Source organism: Danio rerio, chromosome 24 (assembly GCF_049306965.1).
Source record: "Danio rerio strain Tuebingen ecotype United States chromosome 24, GRCz12tu, whole genome shotgun sequence".
NCBI lineage: Eukaryota > Metazoa > Chordata > Actinopteri > Cypriniformes > Danionidae > Danio > Danio rerio.
This window is the reverse complement of record NC_133199.1, coordinates 14482278-14503763: the sequence shown is the minus strand read 5'-3', so window position 1 is coordinate 14503763 and position 21486 is coordinate 14482278. Positions and strand designations below refer to the sequence as shown.

The 21486-nt window shown below is 34.7% G+C and overlaps 1 protein-coding gene across 8 annotated transcripts in view; it reads right to left on the bottom strand.

The window, feature by feature from the left end:
- The window catches only part of stau2 (staufen double-stranded RNA binding protein 2), a 222974-nt gene extending 201488 nt beyond the window's left edge, over window positions 1-21486 (bottom strand). For 4 of the 8 annotated variants that reach the window (XR_012399091.1, XM_021470116.2, XM_068217044.1 and 1 more), the window contains exons 1-5: window positions 21411-21486; window positions 15832-16039; window positions 12816-12946; window positions 12348-12507; window positions 10022-10157 (exon numbers count right to left, since the gene is read on the bottom strand). Coding sequence is in view for 6 of the 8 variants with exons in the window: in XM_021470116.2 (XP_021325791.1) it covers window positions 10022-10157; window positions 12348-12507; window positions 12816-12946; window positions 15832-16030 (626 nt within the window). In the remaining 2 variants the exon portion in view is untranslated. Of the gene's footprint in view, window positions 1-10021; window positions 10158-12347; window positions 12508-12815; window positions 12947-15831; window positions 16040-21208; window positions 21293-21410 lie in introns of those variants that run through there. The other 4 variants (XR_012399090.1, XM_021470115.2, XM_009297328.2 and 1 more) reach the window with 2 other exon arrangements.

Here is a 21486-nt window from a genome sequence, read left to right as displayed (position 1 = left end):
AGATGCTTCTGTTAATCTGTACTACTGCAGTCTTGGGGGACAGAGAGATGATATGAAGACTGAGGTAAAACAGTCCAGGGAAATTTAAGGTGTACTCACATAGGCACAGTTGCCTTGAACCATGCCTGGATGCGTTTGTGTCCCCCTCCCCTCTCCTTCTCAGCCTTCACACCTAGACTGTACTCCATCTTTCAAGCTCGAGTACGTCTATATCATCAATGATGGGACTATTCAGATAGGAAGAGAAGTGCTCTCGCTCTATACAATGGAGATTGCTTTAGGTATATTGTTTTGTATTATTTTAAATCATTTGGGATGCAGTGACACACTCAAATTTTTGCTGAACAGATCTACCACTTTTAATGCTCAAAAATATTCATAAAGTCATATTGCTGCAGGTATTAGGAGGGTTGCTGAAGGTGCCAGCTGACATGCAGCGAAGGGTTTGCATTTTTAATAAACTACGACAGCATTCATTGAAAAGAAAGAATGATAAATAAAATCATAAAACAGTCCCTTAAAAAGTAACATCACATCTTCAGTTTCATGCTCATGCGCACCTTGCTCTGATACTACAAACTAACCGCACCAAAGCTCAACTGAACCATGCTCTGGCACACCTCTTTCAACTGGGCCAGGGCCGGCCAACTAATCGGCCGGCCAACTATTCGAACCTAGTGCGAGTACACCCTTAGTCATAACTGTAATTAATGCATGTCAATATATACATTTGAATGCATTGTTATAACCTTCACCTATACGCGAAAGATATATAATAAACTAAAAATTACGGTAAGAGATAAATACTTTTATAAAACATTCAACTGGTCAAGACCAAGAGTAGTGTAAATAGACCAATAAGTAGTGTTTAATACCCTAACAAATCTTTTTATTGGAAACTTAATTTTGACCTGATAGTGCCTAACACCAATTTGTCCTTTTATCTCAATTGGTGCATTTTTTTTATTTAGGTGTTTAAACACAAGAACATTCATCTCAATTCAACAGCATTACCATCACCATCATTACCAGGTGTTCAAATTGGGAAACTTTAGGCAATATAGATAACTCTTTAAATTTGAAAACTTCAAGCCAATGTGCAGGCTGACAATATGAATTAATCAAAGTGTGGTTACAAAAAATAAATAAATAATAATAATAATAATTATTTTTTTATTATTATTATTATTATTATTTCACAAATAAGGTGGAAAACTGCAGAAAAAAAATTAACTGAGGGGCTACTCTAGTATCATCTGCACTATTCTGGCATTTCCAACCTACAAAAATTAAGCATTCTGAAACACTGAAGACCCTGTTTTAGTTTGAAATGGCACCAACATAAACAGTGTAGACATACTAATACACAGACTTATGAAAATGTAGCTGTGGCAACCCACAATCAAACTCTGATTGGTAATCTGGACTACTGCTTATTCACTCCCTGATTTGTCAAGCCCCCTTCATTTGACCATTATGCAACTGATACTTCAAGTGCAGATTTTGCCAAAGTATATGCATGCCTGGAGAGTGTGAATGGTCATGTCTCATTTAGTCTGGATGAAGAGAATCTTCATTCTAAAATGCACTTTTTAAACAAAAATTAACTAGTGTAAGCACAACCAACATTTCTTATCAGCCCGATAAAGATAACAATACCGACATAGCCATCAATGAATCATGCTCCCCTAGTTCAAATGTATTCCCCTGTCTAACATCAGTTTAAGAGGTACAAAACAAGTTTACTCTGAAGTGATCAAATGTCCCTCTTGGCATGACCACTTTAAGTACCACTGTATTTATTTAAAATAAAAATCAATTTCACCTATAGCCTTTCTGTTTAAACAATGCAAAACATTATTCTTCTCCATAATAAAAAAGCACAGACACATCATCAATGCTTTAATAATGCCTGATGATGAGCTATGATGAAATGAATCAGCGTTTCAATTAAGTGCAGCATTCACCTGTGAGAGGAACTATGATAGACCAGGAGAAGGTTTAAAAAAAACACCTGAGATAACTATTAGCAACGCTGTCATCACACTTGTTCAAAACCTATAGTATTTAAGTTTATTGACCTTCTTCTACACAAAAAAAATCATTTAAAAGATCATTCTGGCACCCATTGACTTGGGAACTACTATTGAATTTCACACTAGTATGGAATTTTTAGATGAGCTGAACTGTGATTTAAAAATACTTCACACAGTGGACTTTAACCAACACAAACAGATGAACCTGATCAGGTTTGCATAAACTTGGTTGACAGGATGTCTGAATGATTTTTTGTTGAAAGCAGTGTTTGGTACACTTTCTTAAAAACAAATTAATTACCAATTTCTCATCACATTATTAAAAGGGTATGTAAATGACTTAAGTTACTTTTTAAATAAGTAACTGTTAAATAAATTGTAGGTTCTTTAAAAACAATTCAAGTTCATTAAAAGTAACTAATTACATTACTAAAGACTCAAAACCCACTTATTTAAGATTGATTTTAATACTTAATTGTATGTGCACGATTGTTATGTATACTTTTATATTATTTCTCATGTTGTTTTATTGCTCGTTTTATTGTACGGTGTCCTTGAGTTGCCAGAAAGACACCTTTAAATAAAATGTATTAGTATTATTATTTATTTTTTTTAAATATTCTTTTTCAGTGGAAAAGTAATTTAATTACAGTATCTAATTACTTTGTAACTAATTATTGCGCACAAAAATTCATAGCTGAAAGTCATCTGATACTATCAAAGTGAATCTGAACAGTCACCAGACAGAATAGAGGACAATGCGGAGACTTTGGTGAGCAAATCAAGGCAAAGGCAGATTCTGCTTGACAAGTGTATTCAGCATTGAACTCCACTGTGTTATAAATGTGAACATTTATGTTTGTATTGCAATAAGTTATTATTTAAAAAAGTTATATTACATTAGTTAACATGATTGAAAGTGATGTTTTTTATTTATTTATTAAATATTTTGAAATAAATTAGGATATTACCCACGGCAACTTTAATTTAAAAATAGTTTGGTATGTTTATATTTGGCCCACGGCTATCAAGGATATTTATTTTTTCGCCCTTCAAACGTTTGGACACCCCGATCTAAACTAAAAAAAAAAAAAAAAAAACTGATAATGTGAAAGGTGTCTACCTAATTTCTGGATTGACTTTATTTTCAACAGTCCTCGATGGTGGTCTCCGGACAGGCTACACACTAAAATGATGTAATCGCAAAGAGGATCCAATTTACTTTGGCTCCTTGTTGTATTACTATTTCAAAGACTATATCACAGACATTCTAGATGTGTGGCTGAGAAACTTGTATACATTTTTTTTTTCCATACAATCACTAGGCGCAGGCCCTTTAATGCTTTTTGATATCAGGTTGAGATCTTAGCATTACAAGCCTCAGGTTTCTCATGGCTTCTTTGTTCTCACAGTGTCCATTGAGCTTCAATTGAAAGCAAATGACTAAATAAAAGCTTCAAATGACGACAGGATTAAGATGTAATGAGCTTCTTGTAATGCAGTGTAGATTTCTGATTAACATCAACTTTGCTTCTCAATATTAATGCCTTCTAGCTTATAAAGCGGTCATTGTATGTGCATATTTTTTATTTATTTATTTATTTATATTTGCAAATGACAATTAAAAACAACACAATCTTTTTTTTTTTTATGTAGAGATTTAAACTATAAATATGGGTTAAAAATTAGTCCTGGAACTGCGATACTTAAGTTTACTTCCCTTTTTTGCAATAAAATTCTTATCGAATTATGATAATATGGAATGAACTCATACGCCTGAATACATATTTTTGAATGCATACTGCAATTTAGTTTTATGTAGGAAAAGTAATAGGTTAAAAGAAAACACATTTACTGTCAGCCTACAACCTGTGTTAGCATTTACGGATCATTTTAAACCACAATATTGCAATCTAAATAAAGCAAATTATGACAATATATAATTTAAAAGATTCAAATATCTAGTCTCCATATCTGTTGACTGATTTTTGATAGAAATCACTGAAATATTAGTAAGTATTTCTTAATTTGCAAAAAGGATACTTCAAGTCGTAAAACGTTACTTCAATCCACATGTAATGTACTTTAGAATTGTATTTCTACTTATCAAATAATGCCAAAAGTATAAAAAAAAAATACAATTCATATTCCTCAAATCATAGGGTGACATTTGTATGATCATCAACAAAAATTGTATGGTTATCTGGTGGTCATGTTTGGTACTGCGTTCAAACTAAATCTTACAGTAAGCTAATTTTTTGAGATATCAAGTTTAACCACTCAATATAGTTTTGTTTAAATATCTAACTTGGATGTTTTGTCAATTTCAGGCTAAAACGTTTTGTAATATACATATTTTATTGATCATTAATAGGGTTACATTCACCGTTTTATAATATTCATAAACAAGACACAAAACTTTTGTTTTTCTTATTTTCTTAAACTTAAATTTACTTTACCTACAATCTGACATCGGTCATCTTTAATCTGTGCATCAAAGCACTGAAGATTGGCAACCATTTAATAAAACTTTGAACAAGTATCAAGAGTCTATTTGTTTTAATTTTTTATTTTTGCCAACATCATTTTAAAATGACAATTAATTTGTATTTGAGGGCTGCATCATGATCTTTAAATACATGCTTTTAATATGCCATTAAATTATTCTCATCTCAATGATTTATTGTTGTATTAACTATTTTATACTGGATTGTGCTTCTAAACAATCAAAATTTTTTTTTTTAAATGTTCTGACTAGGGCTATATCGTTTCGGCATTGTTATCGCAATTTGGGAATCTGCAAGTCACATCGCAGTCTGTAATGTCAAGTTGGGTTTATAAATAACCAGCAACCAAAGTTCAGAGGACATGATTGGATTGCAAAGAGTAACCCTTCTATGAGTTTGAAAGATTTTTATTTTTATTTGGGTGTGTTTTAAAGGTTTGTGATTAAGATTTCAAGTTAACTTAAAACATTTAAGCACAAAAAATTATAAAGTTTGCCACTTGAAGAATGATTTTGTTTCTTAATACAGCGAAAACTCCTTGGGGTCTTATTTTACATTAGATTTTTTAATTTGTGTACATTAGCACAGTTAAATTCCACTGAAAACCATAAAGTGTTGCTTATTTTATTTGTATTGTTGTTCTGTTGTTTTTATCCATGCTTTAATAAGTTTATTTTAGATATTTTAGGATAATTTTGTATATTTTATGTAGATGCACCCACCTGCAAAATCCCAGTCAAAGTCAAACTCCCAATCGATTCTTTCCAAAGAGTTACTCAAGTTATCTTGTGAAATTTAATTTACATTGCAATATGAAAAAAATAATAAAATAAAAAAATTAGCAGAAAACAAAATCTTGCAATGTCAGTTTGTGTCCAATATAGTGCAGCCCTGATTCTAATATACTGGGGTAATAATTATAGCTGTATTACACTTTATTATTTAAAGATTTACCCAAGAACGAAAGTATAATGAAACTTGAAAAAAAAAATTTAATGTATCCAATTCGATGTTATGCAGTAACTCAAACAGGGTAGATGACAAGACCACCAGGCTATGTGACAAAAACCAGGAACAAAACTATGAAAGGTACAAAAAAATGTTCATAGCATATTAAATACAAGTTTCCTCTCAATCCATTCTGACCACAATGTGTGCTTTATATTATTGCCTGTTGAGAGCATGAAACCATTACAATTCAAAAGACATTTAGAAACCAACCCCTAAAACTATGAGGACGAGTCAGATTTTCCAAAAGAAATCAGGGGATGTGAAAACATTACAGCATCCTCCAAACATATGGCAATACTAATGCAATTCAGTGTTTGATATTAAGGACAGTTGTGTTTATTTTAATATTGTGGTGAGCATGTTGGTTTGCCTTACGATATCTTATGTGAAATAAGAGTTGTGAAGCTTCGTTCACGAGGGATGAAAAATAAACAGTGCAATACTGCCACCTAATGGTAATGAACAGATTTTCTGATCATGTAATCTGAAGTCGTTTTCTTGAACAGCAGTAAAAGCACAGTACAAAACTGCATAAACGGATCATTTTCATTGTTAAAATACTGAATACAGTGATTATTTTCTAAAATCAAAAAACAAATCAAAGTTCATTCTGTTTACTGTGTTTGATTTTTTTTGTATTTTTATTCAAGATTTAGAGCTTTCTTGGTTGTTTTGTTCTGAATCAGGACCAAAGAAAAAATTAAGTTGGATCACGTCCTGTTTCGTTTACACTTTAAAAAGTGATAAATTGAAAAAGCTATTGTTCTTTTTAATGATTAGTTGAGTTACTGGATGACCTTTTATAGTAGCCTTGTCTCATTTCAGAGGCTGCATCTTCAAAGGTTAATCCTTCAAAGTCCAAACAAGCCAAACTTTTTTTAAAGTGACTTTAAAACTTATTTTAAGCAGTCTGAAGGCAAAACAGGGTTTACAAAAATATATTTCCTTTAATCCGTACACGCACACATAATGTAAACGATCTATAAAATACCGTTTTAGTAAGACAAAAGTGTTTGGATATTCAAGTAAAATAAAAACTAATTCATACATTCAATCTGACTTTTAAATACGTCCAGCCATTATCAGCACGCACTAAATCTTGGGATGTTCGAGGCCACAAAGGATCCACTGGTTTTATCCTTCATAACCTGGGAAATGAAGGACGCATTTTAAGACTGCATTTGAGGGAGCCTTCGAATTTTTTTAAAATGAGATTGCCTTCAATGACGCAGCACCCTTCAAATGCATCCTTCGAAGGATGCAGTCTCTGAAATGAGACACAGCTAGTGTTTCTTCTTTAAATAATGGTAAAAAAAAAAAAAAAAAAAAGGTAACCACGGCTGTCTTTAAAATGAGTATACCTGTTGCCTTAAAATGAAGTAAATTAACAGTGCATAATTATTAAAAGTCAACTAAGTTATTACATGAGTTTACTAACTTTTTCTTAAGTACAATCAACTTAGTCTTACTTAAATAGTCTTACTTAAATAGTCTTTTTAAGTTTACTTATTTTTTTTAGTTAAACTAATCGTTTAGAAAAAGAAAAATGCTTTTTTATTGTGTATATTTGCTAAAGAGCTAAACAAAAACAATAAAAAGAAAGAAACCCATGTATACTTTGCAACCAAGATCAATAAAAAAAAAAAAAAAACACAAAAAAAAGAAAAACTATGTTGTACGCTGGTTTAAACATGCTTGTTTGTTGTATGATTGTATTTGTGATGTTATATCTGTCAGCTGAAAACGTGTGAATAGCTTGTATAAGAAAATGGTAAAGAAAAAGTAAAAACAGCAACTGGAAATACACACAAATACACATTTCTGCCACATGTTTTTAAATGGCTAGGACAATAAAAATATCAAAAATGCTTGAGCATACTGCACTTCTTTCTCTCCATATGCTCAAATTTTGTGCATTGTCTTTAGTCTGTGTTCACATTTTATTTGAACCGAGCCTGAGCTTGGAAACAGACCAAGAGCAATCATTAACGGCGGTCTCTGGCTGCTTATTTGGTGCACACAAAGGTTCAAATGGCAGTGTTCACATGAAATACAATCACACCAGCGTTACTTTAATTGAACCAAACCTACCAGGTGTAAGCACAGGCTTAATATTTTATGTTTGACCTAAAATGTGTACAGGGTTGGGAAGGCAACTTTTAAAAGGGGACCTATTATGCCCCTTTTTACAAGATGTAAAAAATTGTTCTGTGGTTTCTGTAGTGTGTGTATGTAAAGTTTAAGCTCAAAAGACCACATAAAGTGTCAAATAACTCTTTGAAACTGGCCCTTTATCCAAATTTTGACATTTTAATGACCATCGCTTTATATTCCAATTAGATTGCACTCTCATTCAAATTTTCAAAAGAGGGTGGAGCTACAAATGCCTGTAACAGCATAGTGGCAAATTCAAAACCAAGACTAAAGCTGCAGTCACATTAGAGTTTGAGCTTGCGATATTTTGTCGTGTGTCGCTGCAAAAAGGGGCGGATTAAACAAGCTTATTAGACATTTAAAAAAAGCAAGCGATTACTCAATGTCTTAAATTTCTGTCCAGAGAGGTCATGTTTTGATCCTCGATTGGTCTCACGCAGTCAAGTGATGCGATTTCGCAGGTCAGAGTTCACCAAGCTTGAATTTAAGACCGCAGCAAAACTTGCAAAACTTGACGCATGACCCCGCATTTCCTGTCTGACGCATTCACGTGCGTATGACTGGCAGTCCATGAGAGGAAAACCCAGTGTGACCGCAGCTTTACGTCCTATGCTAATGAGAGGTCATCATTAATGGGTGGGGCTTTCCTCCCTCTGATGACATGCTCAAAGGGAGAATGTCAATCAATGCGTTTCTGCTGTTTGTTTTCATGATGTGCGATTATAAAAAGATGAAACAAATACATTTAGAAGCTGGTTATATTCATAAACTGCCACACAACTGTGTTTAAACCCCTTCAGGAAAGAGATTGTTGCATAATAGGTGCAGTTTTATGTGTATTTTCCAACAGATAACAAATTACATTTTTTAAAAGGTTATTAGTAAAGTATTTATTTGATTACTCAAAGAAAATGCTCTTAATGCAGGGGCCATTGTCCTACACAGTTTAGCTCCAACTCTAATCAAACACGCCTGTTTGTAGATTTCTAGTCATCTTGAAGACACTGATTAGCTTGTTCAGGTGTGTTTGATTAGTGTTGGAGCTAAACTCAGTTCATCCAAAAATGAAAGTTTAGTCATACAACCAATTGAAGAGTAAACAGTGAGTAAATTTAAATTTATGGGTGAAATGATCCCATTAATACCTCGTGTTTGTTTCACTCACACACAATTTCTTCACTTTTATTAAATGATGAATAGATGTCAAAAAAAATATATACAAAATTTCGCAGTCACTGTTGGAAAGTGTTACAATACACAAATAGGACCTAAAAGGTATTTACTAAGAATATCAGGTTGTTTATTTAGAGCTCAAGAAATCAATTCTGCATTTAAATCTGATCTTTTCAAAAGGCATATTTTTTCTCTTGAATAAAGTCTGAGCTTAGGTTGTAGTTTTTAACAGCAGATGGCCCTGTATGCTTTACAAACAGCTGTACTCTACTTGCATATAATTCCTACAAATACCACTTCAACAAACTAATAATAAAGTAAGGGAAGGTTTAAGTGAATGACAAGAATTGTGTAAAATGAGCTGTGCTTACATGAACATAAAACCAAGCTTGTATAACTGAGCCAAACACAAGGACTTACTCAGGAACTTTTGAGAATAAGGTAAAAACCAGCTTAGAGTGCCATCTGCTGTCAAAAACTGAGCTCCGAATTATTTAGAGAAAGAATAGTGATTTCAGAATCAATTTCTTAAAAGATTTTTCTTCCCAGCTCTAGGTTTAACTGATCAGGACAAACAAGAATCTCAAGAAAAACTATTAGAAATCATAACAAAAATGAATCATCCAGGTGATTACAGAAAGATTTAAGGGTATTGTATTTTGTGTGTATATATTTTTTTTCTTAATTATATACATATACTACAGTGGGTATGGAAATGCACAACCATATCTTGGCATACAGAGCACAAGAATCACCAACTGCTGATTATATTAACTAACAAATACAGAATACATTAATATCTAAATGAAATAAATTATATTACATATATTATATTAAATAAATTATAAAGTAGTTTTAAAAAGTAGTTGTTTTTTTTCGGATGCAACTCTAATTTGATCACCACCCATTTAAAAAAGTAACATCATAAGAGTTACTCATTTTGTAATTAAAATGCACAATAATTACATGTATTCTGTTACTTCCCAGCCCTGCATGAGTTTGACACCACTAGATGGCAGTCAAGAAATAATACACCAACTAGAATCATACTAGGGGACAAAAAATACATCAAAATAATCATTACATAAACTTTCAGTACACCATCCAGGACTGAAATGCTGCTCAGACTAAAGGACGTACCTCTGGTTAAACATTCCTCTAAAGTTGTAATTGGCTCTGTAGTTGGGAATGGGTTTGGGATCCAGGGGTCTATAGATCGCCGGCTCCCCTCGCTTCATAGCCAAGCCATTTAACTCCACTGTAGGAGTGATGCTTCCTGTAGGAAAGAAAGTCACAGAGCTTAATATCTCTGCATGAAGACTATCTCTGATGCATCTGCTCTGGTATGTTTGGAGCTCTTTTTGTTGGAAAATGCTAAGAAAATGTTTCAGTCGATTAAAAAATAAATCTATAAACTCTATAAAAATGACAAATTCATATAAACAAACAAAACACAACTGTTCTGAAACAATCATACTGTGCAGATTCTGTAAAACTGGATATAAACTGTAAAGCTGCTTTATAACTAAAATTGTAGTTTACATTTTAAACATCGTTTCCTGAATTAGCACAACTTTGTAACACTGACATAGATTTTGCTGTTTATATTGTCTTCCTTTTTTCCTACTTTGTCAACCTTTGCTCTGGCAATTCAACTTGCAGATGCAAGTTTAACCAAGAAAAAAATTAGAAGTTTTGCTTGCAGAGCTGTATGTACAGGGCTTGAACATTTCCAACTAGGACAAGGCGATATGGCCTTTTTAAAACATCCCTGATTTTTTTTTTACAAAATAAAAGATTTATGAAAATCTATTTACTAATTAAATGTTTTTTTCCCCACTAAAATGGTTGATGGTTATTAACCTACTGTATATAATTAGTTTAAGCATATAATAGTTACATAATTAAAGGATATGAAAAGGCTAACGTAACAAACTTGAGTGAATAAATAAATAAACCTTGCTAGCTGTCATTTAAAGATAAAATTTAACAAGACCTTTTACAATTGCATTCAAAACTACTTTCCCTGGCCACCTTATTATGCACACCTTAATTGTACCGGGTTAGGCCCCCCTTTTGCCTTTAAAACTGCCTTAATCCTTCATGGCATAGATTCAACAAGGTACTAGAAATATTCCTCAGAGATTTTGGCCCATAGGCATGATGGATCCATGCTTTAATGTTCTTGACGCCAAATTCTGACCCTACCATCCAAATGTCACAGCAGCAATAAAGACTCTTCCGACCAGACAATGTTTTATCCATATTCTATTGTGCAATTTTGGTGAGTCTGTGTGAATTGTAGCCTTAGTTTCCTGTTCTTAGCGAACAGGAGTGGCACCTGGTGTGGTCTTCTGCTGCTGTAGCCGATACACCTCAAGTTTCGACATGTTGTGCATTCAGAGATGCTTTTCTATCAGCTCGAACTAGTTTGGCCATTCTCCTCTGACCTCTAGCATCAACAAGACATTTGCGCCCACTGAACTGCTGGTCACTGGATATTTTCTGTTTTTCTGACCATTCTCTGTAAAGCCTAGAGAAGGTTGTGCGTGAAAATCTCAGTAGATCAGCAGTTTCTAAAATACTCAGACCAGCCCGTCTGGCACCAACAACCATGCCACAATCAAAGTCACTAAAATCACCTTTCTTACCCTTTCTGATGCTCGGTTTAAACTGCAGCAGATCATCTTGACCATGTCTACATGCATTGAGTTGCTGCCATGTGATTAGCTGATTAGAAATTTGCGTTAAAGAGCAGTTTTACAAGTGTACTTAATAAAGTGACCGGTGAGTGTATAGTAATAATAATTTTAGAGTCCTTTAAAAAAGTGAATGGGTTCAAATGCATGTGTCTAAGGGTGAATGTGTGACAGAGCCCTGTATTGTCTTTTTTTTTTTTTTGTGGGTGTGCTTGTGTGCCAGTGTTCAATTTCATTTCATAGAGCACAACATTTCTCCAGGTCCATCCCAGCTTGCTGCCATGTTGTTTGTGTGTTTCTATAACAAATGGGTGGGGAACTAGAGGTGCCCAAAGGAGAACATCCCATGTGTTAAAGTGAAATCTGATTTTTATTCAAACAAATCAATGTAACCTACACACTCAAGTTAATTGAAAAATAAATAAATAAATAAATGGCCCTTCCCTACTTCCAAATGGTTAAAAAGACAGTTCAACGAAAAAAAATAAACATACTATTTCCTTGACCTTAATTGGTTCCAAACCTTTGTAAGTTTCTTTTTTCTGTTGAACACAAAAGTAGATGTTTTGAAGAATGTTGGAAAGTGACAATCATTGACGTCCATAGCAGAAAATAGGAAACGTGATGGTGGTCAGCAGTAACTGGTCAGATAATGACAGAGTTTTCAGCTTGGGGTAAACTACCGCTTTCAACAATAATACCATCCCAAATCTGTGCTGACGAACAGTTACAGTATGTTATATTGTGTGCATGACAGATGTTGTTACCTGGGTTGCTGTTGCTGTCAGCTTTAGGAGAGCGTGGAGGAGGCCGGGGGAGGCTGCTCTCTGCCAGGGCCTTGGTAGCTGTGGAGTGCTGGGCCTTTTTAATGCTGCTGCCTTCAGACTCCCATACCTGGTTCCCCAAGCACAGCTGCACCGTAAAGATCTGCATGCACACAAACAGTCCAACATTTTGTAAGTTATTGTGGACTGTAGGAGTTACACACTACACAAAATGAAAATCAATATTCGATGTCCATGAGGAGTATTAATTTATACTACTAAAAAGCCCCAAATGCTTTTGATAATGTAGTCTGTAAACACTAATCAGTCTCATAAGATTATTCAAATGCTAATATAATTAGCATGTAAACATGTATTATATGATGTAATATTTGAAATACTGTACCATCAGATCAAGTCAATAGATTGTAATTATTAAACAAGATCATCACAGCTTCTTGTTAACAGTACCTTAGCATGTGCAGGTCCTTTCTCATTTAGTAGCTTGTATTGAGGTTGAATCCTGTTGAAACGGGCTAACTCATTCACCAAACACATGGGAGTTTTCTCTTTAGGGTTTGCCATGTTTTCTTGAGGAGGGCCTGTTAGAAGAGGTTTCAATTTAAAAATAAGATACAAGAGCAAAAATAAAACAAAATATGTATTATTGCATAAAATTGAATCGTCTTTACACAGTAAACATAAAGGTATATTTCAAGTTTGGGGTAAATTGGATATTTTATTATTGGTACTGTAGAAATAATCTATAGTAAATACATTTAAAATTTAACAAGTAAAGCCATAATAACAACATAAAAAGAAATGCTTCTGTAGCAACAAGACAGTTTGAAATTCAGCTTAGCTATTACAGGAACTCCTATTTAAAAGTATACTAAACATTTTAAATGATAAAATATAAAGTCATCTGTAATAACATTCAACAATTACGGTTTTACTGTATTTGTGACTAAATAAAATCACAAGTGTCAAACTCAGGAGGGCTGCAGCTCTGCATAGTTTAGGTCCAACCCAAATTAAACACACCTGATTAAACTAATGGAGTCCTTCAAGCTTGTTTGAAACCTACAGGTAAGTGTATTAAAGCAGGGTTGGAACTAAACTGCATAGGGCCGGTGCACTCCAGGAACTGAGCTTGAAACCCCTGAAATACATGAAGCCTTGGTGATCATGATGTACAGAATTATTTATTGTATCATTTCAAAACCAACACTATTTTTTATAAAATGGGACCTGCAATGGAAACATATTCCTTTTATTGCAGCCCAAGATTTTTTTATTGACTTCTAGCTAATATTTTTACTCAAGAGAACCTTGAAAAAAATATGTTAAATTATATTTCACTGTATATTAAAATTAACATCCCATCATAAGCAATAAAACCCTACAGGGCTGTACAATATATATTGTAAGGACAAAATAAAAAGTCAAAAGTTCAATTTAATATCATCAGACCAGAGAATTTTGTTTCTTATCGTCTGAGAGTCCTTCAGATGCCTTTTAGAAATTACAGTGGCTTCCGTCTGGCCATTCTACCATACAGGCCAGATTGGTGGATTGCTGCAGAGATGGTTGTCCTTCTGTAAGGTTCTCCTCTCTCCACAAAAGAATGCTGGAGCTCAGACATCGGGTTATTGATCACCCCCATGACTAAGGCCCTTCTACCCCGATCCCTCAGCTTAGATAGCCGGCCAGCTCCAGGTAGAGTCCTGGTGGTTCCAAACATCTTCCACTTACGGATGATGGAGGCCACTGTGCTCATTGGAACTTTCAGAGCAGCAGAAATCCTTCATGCTTGGTTTGTGCTTTGACATGCACTGCCAACCCTGGGACCTCATATAGATAGGTGTATGCCTTTTCAAATCATGTCCAATCAATTGAATTTACCACAGGTAAACTCCAATAAGCTGCTGAAACATCTCAAGAATGATTAGTGGAAATAGAATGTACCTGAACTCAATTTAGAGCGTCATGGCAAAGGCTGTGAATACTTATGTACATGTGATTTTTCAGATTTTTTATTTACTATTAATGTTTTAGTATTTACAACAGTTCTGTTTGGCTCTCGAATCTGATTGGCTGATAGCCGTGCAATACTCTGCAATATCAGAACTCATACAGCCTCTTCATTCTTGTGTATTACTCCGCCCACACGAGTGGCTAGCAGAGGACTACAGTTGGACAAATATTGCCACTGCTGGACAACATAATGTTCTTTTGAGTCTTTTTTTAGAATGTAGTTGTTTTGTAGCAGAACAAAGACAGTTGATGGTGTCCATCCACAAGCGACAGAGACCACATAATAAGCCCTTAGAGGATAAAAATGCAAAACAACAAACTACAGCTAATCAAATAATTATAAATCTGGTAATTGATATTCTGAGTCGATCTCCCTCTATTGTATTTTGTAGTGCTGTATTTATATCTTGGTAAATGTAGTGCGATGAGTGTGAGATGGGATTCACAGGGATGTGTGTATTTTATGTTGGCCACTCTTTGTATAACCTTGAGTTACTTTTTTGTTGGCCATCTTTGTTTCTAATGCTTCTGTTTTTTCTTACTACAGACTAGTTCAGTAAAAGCAAAGAAAGAAGAAATGCCTGCATGTGTTTAGCGTTTTTCCTTATCGCAAACACAACAGTAATCTGGTAGTTTTTGTACTGCTTTGACTTTTCGGTGTTAATTATTGTGATATCCCAATTGCAACAGAGAAATACTGGGAGATATCTCTCTAGACCACAGGTGTCAAACTCAGTTCCAAAAGGGCCGCAGCTCTGCACAGTTTAGTTCCAACCCTAATTAAACACACCTGATCAAACTAACTGAGTTTTTCAGGCTTGTTTGAAACCTACAGGTAAGTGTGTTGGAGCAGGGTTGGAACTAAACTGTGCAGGGCTTGACACCCCTGCTCTAGACTGATGGCATTTCATGTCGTTCAGCTTTATAATCTTAAAATGTCAGCAAAATCACCTGTTTTGTCACCACTTTAGACATTATGCTAGAGAATCTTTAAAATACTAGCTCTAAAGTGATGTGTGTGAATTAGTAACAGTTTCTGCTGCTCTGATGTCAGCTGCAGATGCGAATGAATGGTGGAAGAAAGTAGTTCCTCATACGAAAGGATTTTTGAGAATATCCAAGTTTGATTTTCTTTTTTATACACACACGATTTTGTGGTCGAACTCTTGTATAAACGCAATATCACACTTGTAGCAGTGCGATGTGGCTGTATATCGTCACTGGTGGGACACTAACTCACTCGGCCTGCAGCCTCATATCAACGCACGCCTCCCAACAGTGTCAATATACAGCCACATCGCACTGCTACTCGTGTGATATTTCTCATATATCCTTATCAGGATTTGAGATTACTTATATCATGATCTGAGATTTTTGTCATATCGCTGATTCCTTAAACACAACATGGTCAAAAACACATCAGGGTTGACAGCACTAAGTGTCCTGGTACCTGATGGGCTGGCTGGTACAGTGGAGTCCACAAAGCCAGAGGCAGGGCTGGGGCAGGTGGGCGTTGTGGCTGGCACTGTGCCATTGATGGTAGGCTGCAGACTCAGAGCTCCTGGGCTGGGCATGGCCACAGCAGGCGCCACAGCGGTCAGGCCAGGTCCAGACAAGGGGGCTGATGTCTGCACTTTCACTTGAGCCATGCTCTATCGCTGTTAAAATAACACCATTTAAATGTTAAATGATCAGAACATCAACAGATATGCTGGCTGTAGACTATAAGCTAAATGCTCTTTAGCAGGACAGAGATGTTAAATTATTTCACAATAATATTAAACCAAGAATGCTACTTTTAGAACAGACATGAATCAATCTTTTTAAAACTAAATTAACTCAGAGAAAAACTGGTAACACTTTACGATAAGGTTCCATTAGTTAATGTTAGTTTAAGTATTTACTAAAAAGAACAAATCATGAACAATGCATTTATTACAGTCTTCATTAATCTTTGGTAATGTTACTTAAAGTTGATGTGAAATAGTTTTTTTTTTAATTGTTATTTTTTATTTTTTATTTTTTTTTTATATATTCTTAGGCTGAAATTGCTGAATAATTATTCTGTGCAGGTTAATCCACTCAAAAATTAGTTCGTTTTGGTAATTTTGTCAGGACATTTGCTTCTACATTTGGAGTGGTGGTCCTGCTATTGATGTAAACCTCTGGACTTCCATAGACTTACAATAATACCCTCTCTTACATTTAGTTTGCTTCGAGAGAATTATTCAATATACTGAAAAAAAAAAAAAAACTTCCAGTTCGCACAGACTTCTGATTCGTCAATCCAAGGAATATTAACTCAAGAAAAAGATCGCTAAAAAAAACACAAGCTCATCCAGAAACTTAAAATTACCATGAGTTTCAGTGAATATGTTCAAATCCAAAATACTAACATCCACAATCGAATGCATCTGCTTGTCTGTCACACCCCATTTATTTAACCGTTTGGTGTGGTCCCGTGATACAAATGTCTTGAATAATACATAGGTTAGTAGTACATGTTTTACATCTGGCTATTAAGTCTAAGCAACGTCAAACAAATGATTACAGAGACTAAGTACAAATAATACCAAAGCATTATTTTAATAAATGCAGAAGTGTATTTATTCAACCTCAGCAAAAACACAAGACATAAATCCATTTTTTATCTAATAAAGAAGACAACACTTCCTTTTTTTTTGTTAAGTTTAATTTTGAAGTATTAAAATAATGAATGATAAAGTCGCGGTCAAAAATTACTGTATTTGACTGTTGTTAAATAAATCCATATGATCATAACATTGATGTGATAATGGGGATAATAATAAAAATAATAATAATAATAAACTAAATATAAATAATACTACAGGGCTTTTAATTGGGAAAAATATGATTCATTTATATCTAGGGCTGGGTGATCAATCGAAATCGACACTCAAAACTTTTATACACTCAAATTTTTTTAGGTCAATTTTTTCAATTATTTTACCTATCATGTGTGGAGTCAAGTGACCCTGCTCTGTTGAGGCCAATTTAAACTTCTGCACGGGTGTGATTCGATGCAACTTTTGCATGGTTGTATACCCGCACACCTTTAAAAAATATATATAACTACAAGTCGGAAGTTTTCACTACATTTAAAATAAATGAAAGTTGCACCAGAGATCCCTTGAGATGGCATATTTTCCATTACAATAAACTTGACTGTTTACAGAAGATTCAAGAAATGCACTGCTTAAAATAATATTTACTGGAAATACAAGTTATTTTATTTAAAAAAAGATACTGAAAATTTTCTACTTTTATTATAAAAATACACTAAAAATTATTAATTTTGTCTCCAAAACTGCAAGTTTTTTTTATTTTATTTTATTATAAGATAAAAAGTGACTGTTGGTTTTAGGCAATGCGTGTTTTAAATTCACTTGTTTAACATTGATATTCAATAAATAATCATCTATTGTAGATGATGTGTTTTGATGAAGTGTGTTTACTTCAATTATTTTAAAATCAATTAATCAAATTTCTTTTGGTCTACTAAAGGATGCAGTTAAAAGAAAAGACTTACAATCTTTGAACAAGTCCAAAACAAGCTAAATTAATGAAGATGAGCAAATAACAAGAACTGGAGCGACATTTGCTAAACAAAGTTATTAAAATTCTAAATAAAACAATAAAACACAAACAAAAAGAAGGGAAAAAAGCTGCCAAAACATTGGTATGGCTTTTTGTCCTCTTTTCTTTATCCATGATATGCAGCTTTGACACAGCTTATGTAGCTAAAAGTGCTTCAAGATTAATAAAAAAAAAATTATGCACATATACTGACAACAAGATGAATGCTAAACAAGTTTAGAACTATTGAATTTTAAATGTATACTGTATGAATCACATATTCTTGCCACTTTAGGAGGAGACACATTTACTAAATAAAAAGAAAGAAAAAAAATACACCCTTTTAAAGTTGCCAGATTTTTTCCATAATGTTTTATGCATCAACTCACTATAACTTCTTTAAACAAACCCAAATTGTGGGAAATAATTACATTTACACTATTTCGTCTGGAAGCAAATCACAGCCAAGCAACTAGAGTGACATTTGACCACTAGAATCCATCCGAGTGCAGAGGATCAGACGACAGCTTTCTTTATAACCTGACTATCAAAAGTGAGCTCACTCTCTTCTCTTCCCAGTCTATGCTCTCATTGATGACGCTAATGAATTAGGTCTGTTATTATCAAAAAGACACACAATGCAGGGGTAATGTTATAGTCCCTAAAGCAGTAACAATTTAGACTGATATACACTTACCGGTCACTTTATTAGGTACACCTTACTAGCACTTGGGTGGACCCTCTTTTGCTTTCAGAACTGCCTTAATACTTCATGACATAGATTCAACAAGGTACTAGAAATATTCCTGAGATTAAGGTACAAACTGACATGACAGCATCACGCAGTTGCTGCAGATTTGTCGGCTGCACATCCATGATGCAAATCTCCCGTTCCACCACATCCCAGGAGGAGCTCTATTGGATTGAGCTCTGGTGACTGTGGAGGACATTTTAGTACTGTGAACTCATTGTCATGTTCAAGAAACCAGTCTGGGTGACGCAGTAGGTAGTGCTGTTGCCTCACAGTAAGAAGGTTGCTGGTTCGAGCCTCAGCTGGGTTCAAAGTCCACCTGTAGGCTGTGGCGTTGTTTACACAATGCTCAATTGGTACTAATGGGCCCAAAGTGTGCAAGAAAATATCCTCCACACCATTACACAACCACCATCAGCCTGAACTGTTGATAACAGGCAGGATTGATCCATGATTTCATGATGTTGACGCCAAACTCTAACCCTACCAACCGAATGTTGCAGTAGAAAGCAAGACTCATCAGACCAGGCAACGTTTCTCCAATCTTTGGTGAGCCTGTGCATATTTTAGCCTCAGTTTCCTGTAGCTGACAGGTGTGGCACCCGGTTTGGTCTTCTGCTGCTGTAGCATATTTGTATCAAGGTTCGACGTGTTGTGCATTCAAAAATGCTCTTCTACATACATTGGCTGTAACGAGTGGTTGTTTGAGTTACTGTTACAATCTATCAGCTCAAACCAGTCTGGCCATTCTCCTCTGACCTCTGGCATCAACAAGGCATTTGCGCCCACAGAACTACTGCTCACTGGATATTTTCTCTTTTTCGGACCATACACTGTAAAGATTGCTGTGCATTAAAATCCCTGTAGATCAGCAGTTTCTGAAATACTCAGATCAGCCTGTCTGGCTGCAACAACCATGCCACGTTCAAAGTCACTTAAAAATCACCTTTCTTCGCCATTCTTATGCACAATTTGAACTGCAGCAGATCTTCTTTACCATGTCTTCATGCTTAAATGCATTGAGTTGCTGCCATGTCATTGGCTAATTACAAATTTGCTTTAACAGGCAGTTGGACAGGTTTAGCTAATAAAGTGGCCGGTGAGTGCATGCACAACACAAAATAACAAAAATTCAAAGCAAAAAGTAATTAATTAAAAATAATAATAAAAACTAGCCTATAAATGTACATGCAAAACAATCAAGTACTGTATTTAAAAGCAATTTACTTTTCATCCTTAGCTAACAAGCATCTAGAATGATTTGATTTGTACATAATTAACTCAATTTCTTCACTTAACTGTTAGTCAATCTGCATAATGTGACAAGCAAAACAACACAGAATTTGACAGATAAATCCAAAGACTTTTCTATTTGTTTGTTAATACTGGCAAACATTTTTAGAAACATTGAATAAAAATTCCCATATTCATGCCAATTTACTGTAGACTACAGCAAGGAAAACCCATTTACTAACACATCCTAACATGGAATTCACCTTGTTAAAATTGTCAGAATTTTCCATAAATGTCTCAGACATCTTCTCACTACATTTTATATGCCACTGGAGCACAAAAAACTTAAGTTTGTATTAAAGTCTTAAGTTACATTAGTCGATTTGAGAAAAATGCATTGTAGGAGCCATAAAATTATTTTATAGAAAAATCATTAGAAAAATCACTAGAATAGTAAGTAAAGATGATGTTCAATCAAAACCTAATATCTGATTTTAAATATCCATTGGCAAAAAGTTAATTTGTACACTTTAAAGGGCAATTTACGCAATATTTTGATATTTTAACCATCAACATTTAATATTTTCAATAGTATTCATTTAAATGTTATTCTGTTCTAACAAACCATGCATCAATGTCAAGCTTAAGCATCCAGATGATGCTTAAATCTCAATTTTCCCCCCAAAAGACCCCCAAGGTTTGTGGTCCAAGGTCCACATATATACATATACACATACATATATACATGATACACACATTTAAACAAACCGAAATGAAGTGAATAAATACATTATACAGTATAATGATAGAAGCATTGGAGTGACATTTGACCGCTAGGATCCATCCTGGCCATTATTAGTGCAAAGGATCAGACGACAGCTTTTTTTTTTATAACCTGACTCTCAAAAGTGAGGTCACTCTGCACTCACTGATGGTGTCTGTTATGATTAACAACAAGACACGACGCTGTGATATGTTGCAATCCCTAAAACAAGAACACAAACTTGGTATCAAAGCAGAATGCGTCTTTTGAGCACATAGCCTTGTTTTCCAGCACAGGCCACCGGTCTGAACTCAGCTGGGAATGTGCAGACATCATGGCTGAACGACTAAATACCCCTCACATCTCATCGATGCAAACAGCCACCGCTGACACCAAACAACCGGACGACAGAGCGCATTTTCGAGAGCAATTCGAAATCAATCTGCCCTTCAAACAACGACGCGTTTAAAAATAATAGTTTACCTTCGTCCAGGGCCAGACCCCAGTTACACCTCCAACATTGGCAAACACTAAAGAGAACTGATGGTACCAGGAGCAAACCAACATATGAACAAGATGTGTTTTTGCAAATATGAGCCACTTGGACGATAGCAGAGCTGTGCTTGGAGAATTGAATGGGTGTTGTGCTGACATTTACCACTGTATTTGTCCGTTTTGTACTTACTTCTTTGAGGAGATCGAAAAGAGTGCACCCCTCCTTCGTCGCAGGGATGGTACAGTCCGGCTTCCTGACACTGAGT